Source organism: Amblyomma americanum, chromosome 10, assembly GCF_052857255.1.
Source record: "Amblyomma americanum isolate KBUSLIRL-KWMA chromosome 10, ASM5285725v1, whole genome shotgun sequence".
Lineage (NCBI taxonomy): Eukaryota > Metazoa > Arthropoda > Arachnida > Ixodida > Ixodidae > Amblyomma > Amblyomma americanum.
Window position 1 is genome coordinate 4,087,570 of NC_135506.1, and position 20,220 is coordinate 4,107,789.

General features: G+C 45.2%; 1 protein-coding gene across 1 annotated transcript; it reads right to left on the minus strand.

Annotated features, from left to right (window-relative positions):
* Nucleotides 1-303: 303 nt before the first annotated feature.
* Drp1 (dynamin related protein 1) lies at nt 304-19,956 on the minus strand. Its single transcript, XM_077639195.1, has 10 exons — nt 19,720-19,956; nt 19,388-19,654; nt 12,568-12,817; nt 10,758-11,125; nt 9,118-9,330; nt 8,281-8,661; nt 5,835-5,969; nt 3,383-3,440; nt 2,189-2,400; nt 304-439 (listed from the first exon to the last, which is right to left on the minus strand). The coding sequence occupies exons 1-10, from the start codon at nt 19,819-19,821 to the stop codon at nt 383-385; spliced, it is 2,043 nt and encodes a 680-aa protein (XP_077495321.1). The 5' UTR covers nt 19,822-19,956; the 3' UTR covers nt 304-382.
* Nucleotides 19,957-20,220: the final 264 nt, after the last annotated feature.

Here is a 20,220-nt window from a genome sequence, read left to right on the forward strand (position 1 = left end):
CTCCATTAACAGCACATGCAGAACATACCGGGGATGGTTTTAACACAAGGCCTGAGAGTTTCTCCAGGAGGCTGACTAGCAATAGAGCTACTAAGGAAGCCAACTAAGATTTGCTACATAGTTCTCTACCTTTTCTGGTGGCAAATTTGGTACCTTGTCATCTTGTGAGAAAAAAATGTTTTATACAAAAAGCAAGAGCAAATGAAAGTACCTGACAAAGCTTTCATGCCCCTGTGCTAGCAATGTAGGGAAGGACAGTTGGTACTCTTGAGTGCTGTTCACATCCAAGGCAAACAAGATGGGTCTGTGCTGGAACGCCTTTATGTCGGGTGCATCTCATTTAACAATACTAATACATGCCATCCAGGAGGCCGAAGGAAATTCACCACATGTGGGTCTCCCGAATTTCACCGATAATCTGACTTGCTTTGTGTAATGCCTGCAAAAGAAAAGACAGTGGAGCACACTTAGCTGCTAGACACCGCATGCCAGGTCCCTGTTTTATTTAACAATCCATGCAAACTGAATATTTAGAAACTTTGCTGTCCTCGGCTGCACATTCCTTATTCTACACTGAAATTCATGAATGAAATTCATTTCCACATCACAGGATGTCAGAGAGTGATATAAAAATGCATACCAACTACACCAAATCCTAAATGTTCTTCACCAAACTGTGAGCTTGGCTGAGCAGTATGTTCAGCAAAGGACGTAAAACATGGTTCAACTACAAAAAACATTCCATGCGCAATTTTTCATTCACATCTGCCACTGGTTTGACATTAAACTTGATCCCACTGAGTTCACAAGCCTATCCCAATTCACAATCTGCCTGAAAGTGCCAAATGAATGGCCTTTGATATGCTTTTGTGTGCAAGGTGCACTTGGTTCAAACTGCTACTTGTATCTGTGTTTATCCAAAGCAGAAAGCAAATTTTTGATGGGCAGGCTTTTATGCTCTACAGATTTCTCCCAAATTTTGTAGCAACAAGTTGTAACTGTGCTGTGCCATTCAGTATACAGTAGAACTCCGCTATAGTAAAAACTCATATAGTAAAGTGAACCTGCAGTCCCATTTTGCCTTCCATAGACTACTGTACATTTGTTTTTTTGGGGGGGGGGGACTACAGCACAAATTTTTTTCGAAGAAACTTTACTATACTATACCGCCTGGCCATGGTGATGTACCTCCCGCAGAATGATGACATCCTGGCATGCACGAACTCTAGGATACAGTAAAGCTGGCTACGAAGTTAGAAATAAGGCAGTGCGGGTCGCTGAGATAGGAAATCCAGTAAAAGTGCAGCGAGGTGTAGAAAAGGGAAGAAAAGCGTGTGCTTTCGTAGCATGGCAGCACGGAGCAAATGGAAGCAGCAGCAAGCTTTTGAAAGCATGGAAAGCTTTGGTTTTCACATGTCATCAAACACTTTATTTTTGCAGCCACGTTGTATTTATTTCAAATCCGGTATTTCCACAAGACGTAAGTGATGTTGAAAATGTGACAGCATGTGATAACTGACAATAAATAAATGTCACATAAAGGGACAAGAGCAATGTAAGGTATTTCTGAGTGTTTTATAAGCCAACACTTCGTGCTTAGTAAGCAGCCAGAGAGCATAGTCAGGGCCATGCCATCACCAACAATTGATATAGTAAAGGCATCATCATCATCACCATAAGCACGACTACACTCACAGCAGGGCAAAGGCCTCTCCCTGTCCTTTGCCTTGTCTTGGAATCCAGTCTGGTACAGTAAAGACCAGCGGTTATCTTGCCTTCGCATTACATGCCCTGCCCAAGCCCATTTCTTCCTCTTGATTTCGACTGGGATGTCATTGGCCTGTGTTTGTTCCCTCACCTACTCTGCCCGCTTCTGGTCTCTTAACGTTACACCTATCATTTTTCTTTCCATGGCTCCCTGCATTGTCCTTAACTTAAGCTGAACCCTTTTCGTTAGCCTCCACGTTTCTACCCCGTAGGTGAATACCGGTAATATACAGCTGTTGTACACTTTTCTCTTGAAGGATATTGGTAAACTGCCATTCATAAGGACATTGATATACTAAAATTTTTGCTGGTCTGAGCTACTTAGGTATAGAGGGGTTCTGCTGTAGTGTTCAAAAACTTATCCACAGGTGTCTCAACAAAGCCACAACTTGTAGAGAAAAAGACTATTACTCTGACGCACCTTGACCATCTGAGCCGCTTCACGCCGCCGCACCGCTACATGCTCCGATTCGGCCAGCAGTTGGTTGAAGCTGTCGTGCTTGTAAAGGTGCGTCACTAGCTCACTCTGCAGGTTGTCTTTGACAAAGTTGACCAGGAAGTGCATGATGGCCTTGGGCACAGAGTCCTGGATGTTCTTGCGCACGATCAGGAAGTACGACCGGATCAGTCGCTCTGCGTGCATGTGACAATACCAAGTTGTGCTGTATCAGGACCTCCACAAGATGAACTGCTCCCCTTCACATCTTCACTCTGCTTTTGCAAAACCAGACCCTTGCTTTTTCACTCCCCTGCTTCTCACTATACATACTACTCCACATATCATTCTGTGTACAGCTAGTGAAGCACCAGTGATGTTCTATGCCATAACCAAAAATTCCCATAATTAGACTCAAAAATCCCAATTTCCGACCCTTTTTTTCTTGCAGCAGCTGGAAAAGCCAGCAATTTGGGGGGATAAAAATGAGAAAATTTTGGTTCTGAAAGGGGCTCCAAATAAAGCTGAAGTACGCCCAGGTCGTTAAAGGACGCCACTTCATGAGTATCCTCCAGCATGAATTTTTTTAATGCATTTGTCAAAAGCCAAGTTATCTGTAATCAAAATTTTCATTTCAGCATCTTTGTTCCTTTCCTTCTCCTCCATTCATTTTTTGTGCTCTGAAAGGTTGGCGTTCCTCCGCTGGCCCCACCCACTTGGCCCGCCTTCGACATGCACGAGAATTCCACAGCGACTGGAGCTTTCTGACATACTGGAGCGGCCATCAGGGCTGCGCGACGTCTGAAAGAATCTAATCAATATATTCAGATGCGCAACACGGAGAAGAGCGAGAGTTTCAAAAAGTTGCTAGAAAGAGCTCTCCAACTTTCAGGCACGACTGTGGGTTTTCTGCTGCATGTAGAGTGTATTATTTAGCTCAAGTGCTCATGACAGCACAGTGCTGCGATTGAATAAGTTTATGTACTCTCCTCGGAAGGTGTTTCAGCGCCCCTTTAAAGATTTCTGAAAACCGATAAAAATGCTCTTTTTACCAAATTTCACTACTAAAGTTCCCTGAAGAATGGGAAATTTCCCAAATGCAGCAACACTGCTAAGCACTGCGCAGAAATGCACATTTAAGTGTCATACAACATGGCCAGGCAATGCTGGCGCACTCACCGATCACTTCGCAGTCCCGTTGCTCTCGAGCGGACAACTTGCGAGGCCCCGTAGTTGGCTGCAAAGCAACCATTGCAGGCTCGTCACTACAAGAGACCTCCTGACCATTCTAAACAGCTACCCTTTTGATAGCTCGAGATAAGTAGGTCTAGTACTGTATCCATTCTCTCTAAATTAGAAATTCCAAAGAGTAAACCCTGAAAAGTACCCTAAAGGCCAGCAAACAAACATGCAAAAAGAACACTGTACGCCAATACCTAATCCCCCTTTCAAGGGGCATAAATTATCTCAGCAATATAAACCACAACATGAAGACCACAGGGAGTTGGGCTATAGTTAGTGCAGATTAGAGAATGTGATGAGAAAATGGTTCATCATCACATAAAACATTGTACTTTAACTAGCACTGAAATGATTGAGCAGATTTCCATCACATGCACACTGCTGGACTAAGATGTAACTGATGCTCTGCTCTTCAAGACCATGCTATAAGAGATGCCATAGTTGAGGGCTCCAGGTTAATTTTGACCACCTGTCGTCAAACCGCTGACACCTCACAGTATCCACTCTGCTTTCACAGCCTCGTTTTTTTCAAACATGGGAGCAAAGTTGAAAGGGACAATGAGGAAGAGGAAAAATCTATTATCTGCCTCTTTTTGGGGAGGCTGATGTCTGCCCAGTAGCAAAAGATGGATTCATTGCCAAGGAAATTGGATTTAAAAAAATCTTCCTGCCAGCAGATTCAAATTCGCGATGTCCTTACCTTAAAGGGCTGGTTGCCACTGTTTTGAAGTGAATGGCAGAACAGCATAGCCTCTGAGATCCATGCCAAAAATTCAGCATTGACGCATGCATTTTACTTGCGAAATCTGCCAGTGATCGTGACATTTTTATTTAATTTTTTGTTTTGATTTGTTTTGTTCTAGCTCCCTTTTCGCTGATAGTGGTCTCTTCGTGTTTATGCGCAGCACCCTGACAACTTCAATTTGTCCTCAGTGTCCCTTTAATTACAGTGATCCTGTTCACAACAAAAGCACATGCAATCACGTGACAACATGGAGGCTCTTAACCATTTGAAGCACCTTGCAAAATTCCACCCAAGGAGAAAGATGTGTATGCATCAGACAACCCTGCGTGGCCCTTTCCACACAGGAAATTGCACACCTAGGTGCAAACTTTGCAAGCACACATGCCTTTCCTCCTGTCCTCATCGCTGTTTCCTTTCTTTAACCCTTCTTTTTACAGATCTTTCGAACATAAATTTCAGTTGCGAGTAAGCACTTGTGTGATGGCATTCCTTGATCCCTGTTATACCTGCCAATTCTTCGACCCGTCTTACGAATCTTCCCTGAAATCTTGCGGGAAAAAAAATTTTATTTGCGATAAACATTTGAAGTTCTGTAAAAAAAAAAGAAAACTTGCCGGTGGTAACCTTGTGCCCCCATGAGAGAGGGATATGCATACCACCTGTGAAATTAGCAGCAGCAGCGTGAACATTGTACAGATAGTAAATGAGCTCAATAGAGGAGGACTCTCCGCTCCGCATAAGTACCACAGGTGGAAACATTGAACAGTAAAACATGGTTAATTCGACCTAACTAAATAAATGTTTATTCCTACTCCTCAACCCCGGTTAATTCGGATAATGCGGACTGCCGCCACTGCCCCGTCGAACGTCCCTGTAGATCGGGAGGGGAGCTCGTTTATGTGGACGCCCAGGGGCTGGCATCGGTCAATTCGTATGGGCTCCCAAAAAGTGGTGCCGTGTTGCGCTATGACGTGCTCGACTAACTGATCGCCCAAATATTCGTCCCCAAGCCTGAACTGCATTGTTTATCGGTGCCCCTCTGACATGCGTGCAACAGCAGGTGTTTTGATGATCGGCAGGCCCCCAGCGGTAGGCCGATAGAGAGTCTGGCCACGTAGTTTCGTTTTCAGAGCTTCGCTGCCACCCCGAAGCGGCGGCGGCTATCGGCTGCGCTTATCAGTCAGCCAGCCGAGCTACACGCCATTTAGAAAGTGATTGCGTTGTCGCGGACATTTTTTGTTTGTTTATTTATCGAAAGCATCTTAATTGCCGCTCCGGCAAGGCTCTGAAACAACTGCACGCTGCCCTCAATTCAGTCTGCGTGCTACTTCCGTTCCGCGCTCATCAAGTGGGGCGCCACATTTAAAGTAGCTTCAGCACTATCATGTCGTGCACTGGTGACGCCAAGTGACATTAAAAAAAAAAAAAAGGTGTGTGCTGGCTTGGCTACAACCCCTCCCCCGGTCGCGAAGGTGTTATAGATTTGAAAGCCTTGAGGTTGACAGGTATGTTGTTATTGTCGCGCTTTCAAACAGAAGTATAAATTCCTCCAACACTGATTGTGCCTGATGCCTAAATTAGTAACTCGTCACCATCCTTTTGAAGGACAATGTAGCATACAATGTAGCATACAATTTGGCATACCTCCTCTGAGAGCAGGTTGACTGGCTTCTTGGCAGGGGTGGTTGGGTTGCTAGACTCCCCGACAAGACTGCTACTGCTGCTGCTGCTGACGGCCGGCACAGATGCAGCAATATCACCACCTGCTGCACGACGGCCCTGCAAATAGCAGCAACACATTTTCCGTGCAGTTGCAGACAATGAAGAGTATAGCGACCAGAAAAAAAAAAAAAAACCTAACTGAACAAACTTGCTTATGAATAAAACACAAGAATGTGGCCAGGACTTTAAATAATTTTCTTTAGTGCACTAGCACAGCACTAGATGGGTTACCAAAGAAAAAGCTTCTGACTCGTCATGTTGGAGCCTCAGAGTAAATCGGTGAAGCCGCGCCAGCTGCAGCCAAGTGGAGAGAGGGTGTGAAAATGAAGGGCAAGAAATGCGGTTGTGTGCACATGCAGATGTTAGAAAGAGGCAAAGGATGACGTTGCTGGAAAAAAGTGCAGTGCAGCAATGGTAAAGCATGGACGAAAACGGTCCTTCGATATATTCCGAAGCAGAAAATGTGCACAGCAAGTTGAACAGCAATGCAAAAGAAGGGAGCACCAACATGAGCCAACCAATCCAGTGGATATAGCAAGGCGGCAAGCCAAAACTAAGTGGCGAAGACAGTATAGCTTTGCTTAACGGGATGCGGAAACAGATGCCGACACGAAATGTGAAGAGGTGAATGATGAAGTTACTGGAGTTAACACGCAGTAGAGAGGCGAGTACAAGTGCCATCAGAGACCGCCAAATGGACGGAATGATGACTCGGACCGCAACAAGCAGCTTTTTGAAGAGACCAGCAAAAACTATGACCAAGACAACAATTGTGCCCAGCAGTGCAACAGTCAATGCTAAGTAAAGCAAAATCCACTTCACCACTCCAGTTCAATACGGCAACATGAAAGACTGGCTGCTATGCCCCTAGTGTAACCTGAATTCTTACGAGTGAGCCTAAGCCCAAACGAGCACGTCTTGCAAAGCTGTGCTGTGGGTACACTAAAGAAGAATAGACAGTGCAGCAGGTAGGGGTCTCCACGTGACTCCACAGAGTCGTCAGTAGTGGTGTGTTTTCAAGTCTTCTATCGCAACGCCACTGATACCGCCACGGCAGTTGGGCACCCTTTTCGTGAGTGGATGCAATTTTTCACTTAAGGGGGAACACATCTTTCAGAAAAAAAATTTAATGTATTTAATGTAATTTTTTGAGCACTTTGGAAATAATTTTATGACTACACTCACAAAATATTACCGTTATATGTCCAGAAAATTATTCATAATATATATGTTTCCTCTGAATCTTGTGAAAAGGCTGCAGAGTTAAAAGGTGGCAGAAGGCTGGTTCAATATACATTGTGTCTTATTGGCTTGCTACAGGTCAAGGCATTTTTTTTTTCACAAAGCACAAATTTTGGTTTGGAATTTGTGTTATGCAGTGTCACTAGGCATATCTGGAGTGAGAACAATAATTTCATACAATTTAAAATTCATATATTTTAGAAACAAAGAATGTCCTGATCTGCCATATTGTCCTAGGAGTGTAACAAAACAAACGAGCTCAAATAGATAGCACAGTTGTGAAGAAATCTACACCGTAACTGAGGAAAACTCCTACTGCTCAAGTATTTCCCCACAATGGGGAGCTGCCACGTTTCACGAAACAATTTTTTAGAGCCCTTCCCAATCAATTTCAGCTACGAAACTTCGGGACAACATAAAAAACTAGGCATACAAGCGAATATAGCAATTTAAAAAAAAAATCAATTGCTTTGGCCAGTTCTGGGGATTTCAAAGTAACGCCCTCCTTAAATCACTGTTGGCCCACTGGTTGAATAACCAAAAAAAAAAAATATTTAGTCTTTTTATGCGCCAGGAAAGCAGTGCAACCGCAGTTACCAATCCCATTGGCAGATGAAGCAAATAAACACTGCAGCACTTGCAAGAACGAGCAACTCCAGCGCTGCAGTTTCATTACTGAGTACGAGTACAGGTGCCCCCAATGCACATAGAGTTGCCAACTGAAAATTCGGACCCCTGATTTTTCGGACATTCTTGATTATTGGGACTTTTTTGCGGCACCACGACATGGCCCATATAGCCAATGTATAGACTTTGTCCCAACCCGCGCATTCGTCGGCAATGTGCCAAAGGCAGTTCAGCATCATACGCAGAGCTCATGAAAGCGGTCACTACCTGTCGTTTGTGCAAATAATGCGAAGCGAGGTTTAGTCTTGAGGAGCTTCAGAATGTGCACAAAACTACTGACTTCTACCCCCTGGCATGTTGGCAATAAGTTAGTGATTTTTTTGGTGAAATTTGATTTTTTAGAATGCCCGATTTTTTCGGACGTTTTTGTGGCCCTTACTATGCATGACAGCTGCATCTGCCATGCATAGCACTGCACTTTGGGTGAGTGGCAGCCCACCTCTGGCAGGCCGTCCTGGGCAGCGAGGGCAGCCTCGTGGGCGCGTGTCGCCTTGGTGAGGGCGCTGGCCACGTCGTGGAAGTCCGGGTGCTTGGTGTTGATGTAAGCCAGCTCAATAGCGACCAGGTTCTCTACCATGGAGTTGGCAGCTGGCAGGCGCCGCCGCAGAAGTTGGGTGACCACCTCGACAATGCACTCGTGCAGCTTGGGAAAGCGCAGCATCTCCTGCTGCACCTCGGTGCCACAGTGCTGGATGATGCGCTGCATCTCCTCGTGCACCAGCTCGACGCAGCGCAGGCTGGGCTCCTCCAGGCGCCGGATCTGCCTTTTGACCAGCAGCTCAAAGGACACCTCCGGTACAAACAGGGCTGGCCGCGGACCCTGCCAAAGACGCCACTGGCCCACTTCAGTCCCACTCTGCCGATTAGCAGGGTGCACATCAATGCGCTTGCACAAGACACGTGCCGAGGCAGCACTGCATGCTGCAGAGGCAGCACGACACATGTGCCGAGGCAGCATGATGCACTCAAACATTTCTGGCCCAGACAGGCAGGCCAAATATGCTGACTACAGATTAATCACACACCACAGAAACAGCAATGCCTCTTTGGCATGCCTGCATTACTAACGCAGACAAAGGAACAGGCAGCACTGCCATTGAAATGTGTTAATGAAGTTCTATTCTAGAATGCTAGACAAGTCACAACCAACTCAATTTTTCATTTTACAGACTTATGGTGTTAGCAGTATTGTGGTGCATTTACCAATTCCTGCAATTTCCCCCAAAACAATGACTGACGTGCTATGCTACACAGATGTGAGAAATGCAGCTCCTACCGTGGCATTGCGAATGGCAGTGAGAATGTCAAGAGTGCTGAGACCCCCAAGAGGGTGGATGGAATCCAGGGTGCGGCCAAACGTCTCGTGAAAAATGTAGCAGATGCGCGCACCCCCACACAGCTCTGTTGTCTCAATGTTGCGTGCAGTTCCCTCAATGGTGGCACAGTAGGACGAGGCAAACTTGGTGATGATCTGGAGAAGTGTCTGGCCCTGCACGCAAGGGAGATGACACCTCAGCATTCATTATGCACCGGCTTTAACTTGTCAGTACAGAGAGGAAAAGTCGAAGGGAGCACAAGGTATAACTTGGTGTATTGATGTATAAAAGACATGCTATCCGTCAGTCATAACACTGCCCTCTCATACGAGTGCTGCATATGGTGGTTAACATGATTTACTGCTTTTCCAAACAAATTAAGAAAGAATCCAGATACTGAGAACCACGTCCCAATCACCAAAAATCGTTTTCAGCATTTTTCAAGAAATCATATATTTCAGAATGTTTCCAAGAAGAAATCAATAACAACATTGATGACAAAGGCCTACGACTATAGATAGGAGGAAAGCGCACAGTTAGTGGAACTGAAGAAAGAACAGGGAATTTTCTTTTTAAATTTTCGGTGTTATTGATCAATGGAAAATTAGTAATGTACTGCAAACTGAAATTAGAAAGCAGCCCTTGGTTTTGCAAGCAAATTGCTTGCACCAACCTTGCTTGCAGGTTCATATGGCACTCCTTCCGTGCAAGCACAGCCTTTAAAAGTAACTTTTATGCAGAGGAGGGCACTGCTCAAGTGCCCTATGCAAGGGTGATGCAGACTGTACAGTGCAAGCCCAAAGCCAAGCTTAAAGGGACACTGACGACAGCTCCATCCAACGTGTGTTCTTGGTACAAATAGATTCTGTGGTACAGACTCATTCAATGATGAGCAAATTAGACTTTAAACATTCCCCACCACATGATTCAAACTCACAACCTTGAGACCAAGAACGCCATGACCACCCTTTGGAAGTGAATAGCAGCCTAGCTTCAAGGATCTGAGAGAACTTGATGTATTTATATGACATTTTTGATTGCTGTCACAATATTTCAATGTTATATCTCCAGAAAATTGTTTGAAGTGCCTGTGTCCATTCACTTACCTAGATTTAGAAGAAAATTTCATACAAGAAATTTAGAATTTGCAAATATGAAAACAATGAGTGTCTTCACCTGCAATATGGTTCCAGGAATTGAAAAAAAAAAAAAAAACCTGGTCTAAATAGGTAAAACAGTCGTGAAGAATCTGCTCCAAAAGGTGAGTATCTAGGCAGGAAACCGTGACAGAGAAAAGCGCTCATCGTTCAAGCGTTTTCCTGCACTGCAGAGCTGCCGCGGTTCAAGAAAATTTCTTTAGAGTACTTCCTAGTCGCATTCAGCAAAGAAACTTCGGGGCAGCTTAAAAAACAAGGCATACAAGAGGATACAACAATTTTCAAAATTTTATTTTTTTTGTCCATTTTTGGGATTTCAAAGCTGCACCTCCCTTTAAAGAAGACAGTTTATTGCACTTGTAGAATAAATGCCATCAGCTATGCACTTTCTCCAGCAAAAGGAGCAGGAAAGGCTGCAAAAAAAAAAAGCCAAATGCCAATACCTGGTCCTGGACGGCCTCGCCGTACGAGCTGAGTAAGGACTGGAACTGGGAGATCATGACGTTGACACGAGTCTTCAGCTCAGGCAAGCAGTCACGGATGTGGTGCATAAGTAACCGGTTAAGAGTCTTGGCCAGGTACTCGGTGCCATTGCGTGCCGCCAGGGCAGGGTACTTGCGCTGCAGAAACAGCGCTTCATCACGCAGGGCTTCCGCTATGGGCTTGCGGTCCTTGATGTCTTGCTGCGAGCGGTTCACCACACCAATGATGCCTAGCTTGACAGGAATCACCCGGCCGCACAGCACGTCCATGGCATCTGTGCCCGCATCCATCAAGTCCAGCTTGGTGATCACCGCTAGGGTGCGGCGCCCTGCACACACACACACACACACACACGCACAGATGTGCAGAGGTCAGTACAAAGGCTTTTCATGCTCTTAAAATTTTGACAACATAACAAAACTGCAGCAATAGTACAAAATATTGAATATCCCAGTGACCCACTTGCTTCTCGTCTGTTTAGAGTTCCCACCAGACACGTGAAGGCCGCAACTTAAATCCCCCATCATTCCATAACGCCTGTGGTCAAACACTAAATGAATCTAATTGCGGCCAAATTTCGAATGGTATTCAAAGTGGTCCAAAACAAAAAAACTATGCACTACCTTATAAAAAGTTTATGCTTGACCACTAGAAGCTCTAGTGAACAATAGCAGCATTTTGCCTACTTGCTGTTATACTGTATCCTGTATTGGACGTACTAATACTAAACTTCTGGCTATGGCTCCAAACAATTCCTGTGTATTTTTTTTGGTGAATGTACTTATGATAAATGAAAAGCAAACTAAACAATGGTTGGTGTAATGTTCATGAGTATGAAGGTGGGCACTATGCATATAATCAGATACTGTCCTCACAAGTTTTTTTGTCAGCAGATTTACTCAGTAACAAGGTTTGATGGAAGGGTCAGTTGGTCATGAATGATCAAAACAGCATTATGGTGGCATAAAAGAAGAGCTGAGGATAGGAGCAGCCCCATTCTTGTCCTCATCTGTCCTTTGGTGCCATCTTTAGAAATATTTGTGTCATTTCAGGCTTCCAGAGTCATCATAAATGGAAGTGAGAGGAGAGAAAGAAATGCATGTATTGCAACTGGACAAGCTATGAATTCTACCTGTATAATGCAAAAGCTTCCTACCAGAGTTTCGGCACCGCGGCGGCAGACAATTTCTCAACAATTACCCAAGTCCCAGGCTCCAGACTTGCTTGTCGATGCAAAAGAACTTCATGAATCCAAACATGACAAAAAAAAAGATATTTCCGTGAATTTTCGGCTCTGTGAAGGCCTGTGTCTCCCTTCAACTAGTACCAATGAAAAATGTGATGCAAAAATCTACTGCTACACACTGGTACTGAAAGTCTGATGAAGCTATGTGCTTGAACTCAGCGTCAAGGAAAGTTGGTGCATAAACACTAAGAAATAACGGAGTATTTACTCATTACCAATCAGTCAGGTACAACCATAAGCCACAAAGGAAAGGCTACAAAGAAAAATAAAAGACACATAGTTTTTAATAAATAAAGTGCAGTCGTTTTTGTGGTACCAAATGCAGCACAAAGCTAAATAATGTCACATGTAATGAGCAAATCCTAGTACACACCAATTCATTCTCATTTATATAACTGCATAAAGTTTGCTGTATTACAGTAGGCTTTCACCCACCTCTACATGTGTTTTAAAGAAAACACAGAAAAATATTCCAGGAGAAGTCTGCAACGTTCTAGAATGCAAAGTGTCATCACACAACGCACCATCTGGGTCCACTTCTCGGGCCAGCTTGAGAGCCTCTGAGGTAGCAAAGTCTGTGTTGGCAGCTGTGACAGCCAGGATGAGTGAGTTGGGGTTGCTGATGTAGTGCAGGATGAGAGTCCGAACCTGCTGCTCAATGTCATCGGGTTGGTCTCCCACCGGCACTTTGGTCAGACCCGGCAGGTCCACCAGCGCAAGGTTCACCACATGGCTGGAGAAGATCTTCAGGCTGATGGGCTCCGGGCAGATGCCCTGCACACCAAAAGTCACTCCACTATCAACCATGCGCACTTCGATTGGCGTGCACTACACTGGTTGTTGTTGTTGCCTGAAAGATGATGGCACATACCCACGGTGGGGGATTGGCCAGGGTTTGGTGCAGATCCAAACAGGGAAGTTCTAATCCAAGTGAATCTCAAATGTCTTATCAATTAAGAAGATTATGAATGAAAAGGATATCCTTAATTAGATTGAGCATGAAGAAATAGAATTGAAAATCAAGGAAACAAGTGGTGCGAGTAGAATTACTCAATTTTGAGGTTTGATAAAAAAGCAAATAATTTTGAGAGAGAAGAAAAGGTAACGAGAGGTTAACACAAAAATCTCTTGGTTACAATGATATACTTGTGGAGTATGACACACCTGCCAAATGGCATGCCCTTTGACGGTTGCACCGAATGAGAGCAGGACGGGAGGAGTAAACGGCAGATCTAATTGAGCGAGAGGATTTGCCAAAAACTGAATTCTCTGCTTGCAAACCTCCGGCAGTAGAGGAAATGATATACTGATTCAACGTCCCCGCATGACGCACACAGATTCGACGGCGTGAACCCCATACGGCATAAATATAAATTAAGGCGAGGAATCCTACAACGTAGCAGCGTCATAGAAACCTCACATTGTCTTGATGCGCAGTAACGTATATTCCATGCGAATTTCAAATGTTCGAAATCCGCTGTACCAAGGATGGGCTCATGGCTCAGGTAATGGTGAATTTGGAAACGTTCATAACGGGACGTGGTCAGAAGTGTGAGGTTTGGAACGCCCTGGGCAGCAGGGCCATTGATGGCAGATTTCGCTAAGAAATCGGCCATAGAATTTGAAGAAATGCCAGTGTCCTGGGATCCACTGAAAACGTACCTCTAGGACATGATGAGGCACAAAGTACAGTAGGGATCGGTACAGGAGAGTAGTTTGCGAGCTTTCTAGTGCAGCCAAGCGTGAGCGGCAGTCCAAGAGAATGATGACATGATAAATATTGCTGGGAATGTTTTGAAAAGCCAAACCAATAGCGAGAAATTCAGCAGCGAAAATTGGTGTATAATCAGGGATCCGGAGAGAATAACGCCAATCTAGTGTTCGTGAATAAACACCTACTCCTGCCTTTTCGGCTTGTTGAGAGGCATCTGTGAAAATTGCAGCATGGCTCGGATACTGCAATAGATATTCCTCCAGGAGACCATTTAGCACGTTGGCAGGTAGTTGCTTTGCGTAATGTGGCAGCACATGGACGAAGCAAACAGCTGGTGCAGCCTGCAAATCGCTGACGCATTGCACAGACCTAAGCGAAACTGCAATTCTAGACAGAAGGTGCTCGGTAAACACAAATTAAGGCAGTTTGTAAATGGGCCAATGTTTATCTAGAAAGAATGCTGGGGTTGTCAAAAAAATTGGAGGAGCCACTCCAGGCATTGGCTCAAGTCCCCGTAAGAAGGTGCGCACTGTGAGAAGTTGGAAGCGAGAGTTCAAGTCCCGTATGCGAGCTTCCAGAAAGAGGACACAATTCGCCACTGATTTTGGTAAACCCAGGCATAGCCGTAGAGCATGCCTCTCCAAAAGAATCAGCGGTTGAATTTTATATCTAGGGCAACCGGAGAATAGAACGCAACCGAACTCCAAAATTGGTCTTATGTAGGTTTTATAAAGAAATAAGAGTGTCTCTGCGCATACCGAACTTCCTATTGTTGATTAGCATAAGGCGACCGAGAGCTCGCTCACCATTTAAGACTATACTTTTGATACGAGGTCGCCAGTCGAGGTGAGGGTCGTAAAGGACACCTAGATACTTAAGGGACTCCACTTGCGGGATTTGGGCGCCACAATACTGTAGACTTATATAAAGAGGGGACGCTGGAGGAAAAATGAGAACTGACGATTTGTTCACGTTTAGAGTTAGGTGTAACTTGCCCGGCCATATTTCCAGTGCATTGAGGTAGGTCTGCAAAAGCTGGTAAAGTGAATGTATGTCTCTAGAAGAAGCGAAAAAGGCGATGTCGTCCGCATAGACATACACCTTGACGTCACCCTGAATAGGTATATCTCGCACAAGTATGTTAAAAAGTAACGGAGACAGTACGGAACCCTGCGGCACACCTCTAGTCTGTGAAAAACACTCGGAAGTAAAGGAACCATCCAAACAGAAGAACCGCCTTTCTTTTAGAAATTCCTGAACCCATGCAAGAATATAAAAAGGCGGCCGAATTTCGTCCAGCTTGTGCAATAAAATCGAATGCTCTACACTGTCATACGCTTTAGCGATATCCAAGGTGACTAACACCGCGACCTCTTTTCTTCTCTATTACCATCCTAATTCTACTTTCCAAATCCAAGTGTGCGGCCCAAATCGAGCACCCCCGACGAAACCCTATCTGAGAAGCACTGAAGGCTTGTACCGCTAGAACATGATCTGTAAGACGGCTGTGCACAATTCGTTCAATAACTAACTAAATTAGACAAGAGCGAAATGGGCCGAATGTTGTCAATTTCTTAACCCTTTTTTGGATCCTTGAGAAGTAAGATTATTTTCGCAATTTTCCGTTCAAGAGGGAGGCAAGCTTTCTCCAGGGACACATTAACCATATGCAATACATCCGAGGTAAATTCTTCTACAAGCGACTTCAACATACCGATAGAGATCCCATCGCATCCGGGAGCTGCAGGTTTGAGGCCATTCACAATGGCAAATAATTCATAGGGTGTAACCGCAGTGAAGTCTGCGCGCGGAGGGGGTAGTACGAATGAAACCACCAACCGCGCCTGAAAGCGCAAAGCAAGGCCGTGTGCTATCTGGTCAAGTTGATTTTTTGCATCCTCTGGTGTTAAGACCACGGACTGTGTAACATGAGAGGTCGGTGTTTTATGGGTACGTTCCATGAATCGGAATAAAGCTTTGCGGTTATTAGGGCTGGAAATATAACTGTTCAAATTCTCATTGTACTCCTCCTTCGCTTTACCAATGGTCCTCTTAAATGAAGCCACTAGAAATTTGTAATTGGATATCCAATTCCGCGGGCAGTGGTTATGAGAGAGGGTTTTCCAAGCAGCTTTTCTAAGGCGATATGCTCTCTCACAGTCATCATTCCACCACAGGGAGGGCTGTTTGTTCTTGACCGTAGACTGCACCGTGAACACGGAACGCTCAGAGGCCCCTAACACAGAACCGAGAACTCGGTTAGTGCGATCCAAGTTATCCGATGATGCAATGAAGGAGAAAGAGGATTGCACAAGTTTTTTGAAAAGTGTGTGGTTTACAAATTTTTGTGGAGACGCAGTCATCCTTGGGGGAGAAGCTGCTATTGTGAAAGATATCGGAAAGTGGTCACTGGAAGTACCACAGTCCACTGTGCACACAGTCCACAGTCCAGCACACAGTCCACAGTCCAGCTACAAGACGTGGAATTGCATATTTTTATGCGACTTGCATGCATGAAGTAAAGACGAGCTCCAGCAAAGAAGCATGCCCTGCCTATTTTACCAGAAGTATACACTGCAAAGTTAAAGGAAAAGAGGGAGAGAGGAAAGGAGGAATGCTCTCTCTCTCATGCGCAGATCACTGACCACTCCTTGCGTCACAGCAGTCCGCTTTGTCGACTCTGCCATCTCTGAAGTCAGGCTGTTGGGTCAGCTACCACCACTGGCGCAGTCTCTTTGGATATCGTCACCACCGTGGGCTGTGAAACCCAACACTTGTAGAGGGGAGGGGGACGACTCCCTCTAGGTGTGGCAACGACAGCCCCAACACAATGTACAATGATGTGCCCCGCACTTTCCGGAGCCTCTGCAGATAAATGTGCCAAAGCACTGCCGACATAGGAGAGTCCGAAGTACTCCTCCACACGCTTCAAAAAGCAGAGCACTCCCCGTGTCACTGTCGTTGAAGTTCTCTGGTGCTAGTGCAGGCTGATGTGTGAGGTAGAGCTCAAGAGTCAGCTTGTCAAACATGGCGGAGCGTCATTGGTTGGTTTCAACTTCACATACGCGCCTATGCGCCATTTGGCTCCACTTCAGAGCACCTGTCACCAGTAGTGGCTGGACATGGAAGCCGAACTCGGGGTTCAGCATGTGCACTCGAGAGGTCCACACAGTCACGGCACTCTTGAAGTCCACGTAATGGAACACACAGCATGCCAATCTCTGGTTGTTCATTTGACAAAATAGACCCTTGAAGTCCAACTTGCTCCTTGCTTCTCACGCCTCGAATGACAAACATACCAAGTCGCCCTGTGTGGCCTCAATGGCAGCGTGTCCGTAACATTCAAAAGCCACGTGTCCAACTTCACACAGGCCACGTTTCAGCCACGCTCGGGTTCCGGCTGAAATACGCACCACCGTGCTGGCAAATGTTAGTGCTGGGACGTGGACAGCCTTCCATAGTTTGCAAATGAGTATATACCGGTTGCAACCCCACATCGGCCGCCGGCACAGCACAGCACTTGAGGCTGAACACCTTCCAGTTCAGCAGCGCTATGTAATGGCAAACAAATTTAATGAGAACAGATAACAGTGCAATTAAATGTGCTCATTCTCATTGGTTCTGCACCTCAGTGGACTAGCGCTGCATTTTTGAATGTGAAAGACAGCAGTTAAAATTCCCTTGTTAGACATCTTTCTTGCTTTCCTTTTTTATACCAAAAATTAACAGCATGCAAATGATTTACCATCTGCCGTAGGTGTGTGTTAGCTTATAGGTTGCATTCTTTGATGCCTTAGGGTCCAAATCACGGCTTAAAAAGCTGCGAGATGAGCCGGGAGACAATGATAGATAGGGTACTGTACCATAGAGAGAAAAGAATTATGAAGAGTTAATAGCATGATTTACTATCTTGTGTGGGTGTGTTTAACTTTTTAGGTTGCATTTGGAACTACTTTTCAGACAAAATCACCGTTTAAAAAATTGTCAGACGGGCTGGAAGGGGACACTGGAAATTGGGGTACTACACTATCAAGAGATCGAAATTATGCATATCTCTTTAATACTCCATAATATTTTGGCAGGAAAGGCACAACAGTGCACCAGGTTAATTTCCAGCATCCACAATTTTTTCAGTGGACACTAATGCAGGTTTTGACTTGAACTACTGAAATTCGCCATCTGCAGCACACCGAACCTACACACCCAAGTTTTGTGGCAGAAAATTTTGGAAGCTGCAACTTTATGGCAGATGGAAAAAGATGCCAGAAAATGCAGCAATTCATTTCACGCAACACATGTTACCTCGGGCTGCAGTAGCTGTCAAGTGTTTCCCAGACATTTTGGTACACAAATAAAAATTCCAAAAGGTTAACAAACCCAGTAAATGTGATATCTTGGCAAGCAGGAAATTCCCCACTTAAATTGGATGTCATCTGTAGCCAGGCTTTTGGAAAACAATATGTTTTTTGAAACATCAGAAAATTTTTACCCATTAATCCAGTTCTGCACCCAGTGTCGCACTTAAATGGCAAGGAACACATTTTCAAGTGCTTTCATTATCAAATGCCACAACGTGCCACAACATGGTGGATAATTTTCCACTTTTTAATTGTTGCTCAAGTCTCTATGAAGTGGCAGCATATCTTACGTTAAATATGTGCCAACTTTAAACACAAAGAAAGCAGAGTGAGGTAAAAGACACTAAAACAACAACTGAGTGGTCTGAATTCAAAGCAGTGAGGTTCTGATCATACCTTCCCATTAGAAATGAAATCATAAATAACTTCCAGCAGTTATCTACTCATAGAAAATGTTGAATGAACAAAAAGGCACATGCACACTGCTACACATGTGGACAAAACATGCTGCAGATTTTCAGTCAAAATGAGTAATTAGGAAGACAAACGTAAGAATAAATATGTCTGTTGCAATGTGTGTGCTTTCACGTAGGGTGTGCATTAATTAGTCTTGCATTTATACCCTTACTGTTGCTTATAAACACACACTTTGTTAAGCAAAATGCTATGTAGCTTTGCACTCATGCTGGTTTTTCGGAAGCAGATTAAACTGCTCAGTTACAAGACTATGCTACAAGAAGCAGCTCCTTTAGGTAGCAACTAGTGGCTTGTAACTGACCCAATGCACCAATACTACATGTGCGTACACATTCCTTTTCCCACAGTGTGTGCCTTCAATATCTTCCAGAACATCAGACGTACAGGCTTCGAAAGTACACGTTAGCTTCGTAACATTCACAGTAACTTAGTAGGCTCAGAAAAAGGCGTGGTAGATACAAATACGCTGAACTCCAGGGGCTGATAAGGCTCAACGAGATCAGGTGCACTACAAAAAGCGATGACGCTAAAATGTGTGGCTTCTTTAGATCAACCAATTCAAAATGAATACTCTACAATGGCTAAAAATAAGGTGATCGAAGAAACGAAGTGAAATTGCGCAATTACTCTCTTCACAGCGCACGAACATAAATACACCAGTATCACAGCGATCACTGTGCACAAAAGTTATCAAAGATAAAGGGGTGGGCTACAACCGATAATCGCAATGAATCACAGCGTCAGAAGAGGAGCGTCACACGAGAATGAATGAGGTAAACGAACTGCGCCCCCCACCTTGTTGGTCCCGCTCATGCGGTCGGTCTCGGCTTCGATCTCTTCCCTGACGGCATCGAAGTCCGTGTAGATCTTGTTCTTCGTGTGCAGAAACTTGGCCCACTCTTCGAGCTGCAGCGTGCCTTCATCGGCGGAGCGGTGCTGGACATCGTCCTTGGAGACGTAAACCAACTGCAGTACCAGAGGTCGACGGGTCACGATGCCCGAACCACGCGGCAGGAAGTCCCGGCCCACCAGGCTTTCCAACACCGAGCTCTTGCCCGAGCTCTGCGTAAGAAAAAACAATGCCGGTGAAGGGGCGAGCACGCGCGCACTCCTACAGTCTCCCTCACCTGAGCGCCCACGACCACGATCTGCGGTAGCTGGAGAGCGTCCGCGCCGATGGTGTTAAATACATCTTGAAGCTTGTTGATGACAGGAATTAAGGCCTCCATGACGACGCTAACCACTCACGACACGAAGTGGACGGGCAAGCGACTCAGCATTGCGACGGGTCCTCCGGACGCCTGCTTGCCTAGTCTGGCCCCGGCGAGCGGCTGCAGCTAGCGCTAACGGCGGTAACGTGCAAGTAGCATCATAGAATCAGACAGACATTCTCCTCCCACCAACCAGGCGACGCCACTTTCGCTCTCGGTGCTCTTTAGGGCAGAAAAGAGTGTTCGTTTGGCTGCACAGACCGGGGACAGTGTAGCTATCGTATGCGGCGTTTTCAAAGTTATGGTGATTTGGTTGCTCACAAGGGTAGAAACTTGGGCAAGTCGGTAACGGTGATCCATGGAAAGTGAGAGTAGCGCAAAACGGGACAAAGGGACAGAGAAAGACAGACACAACAC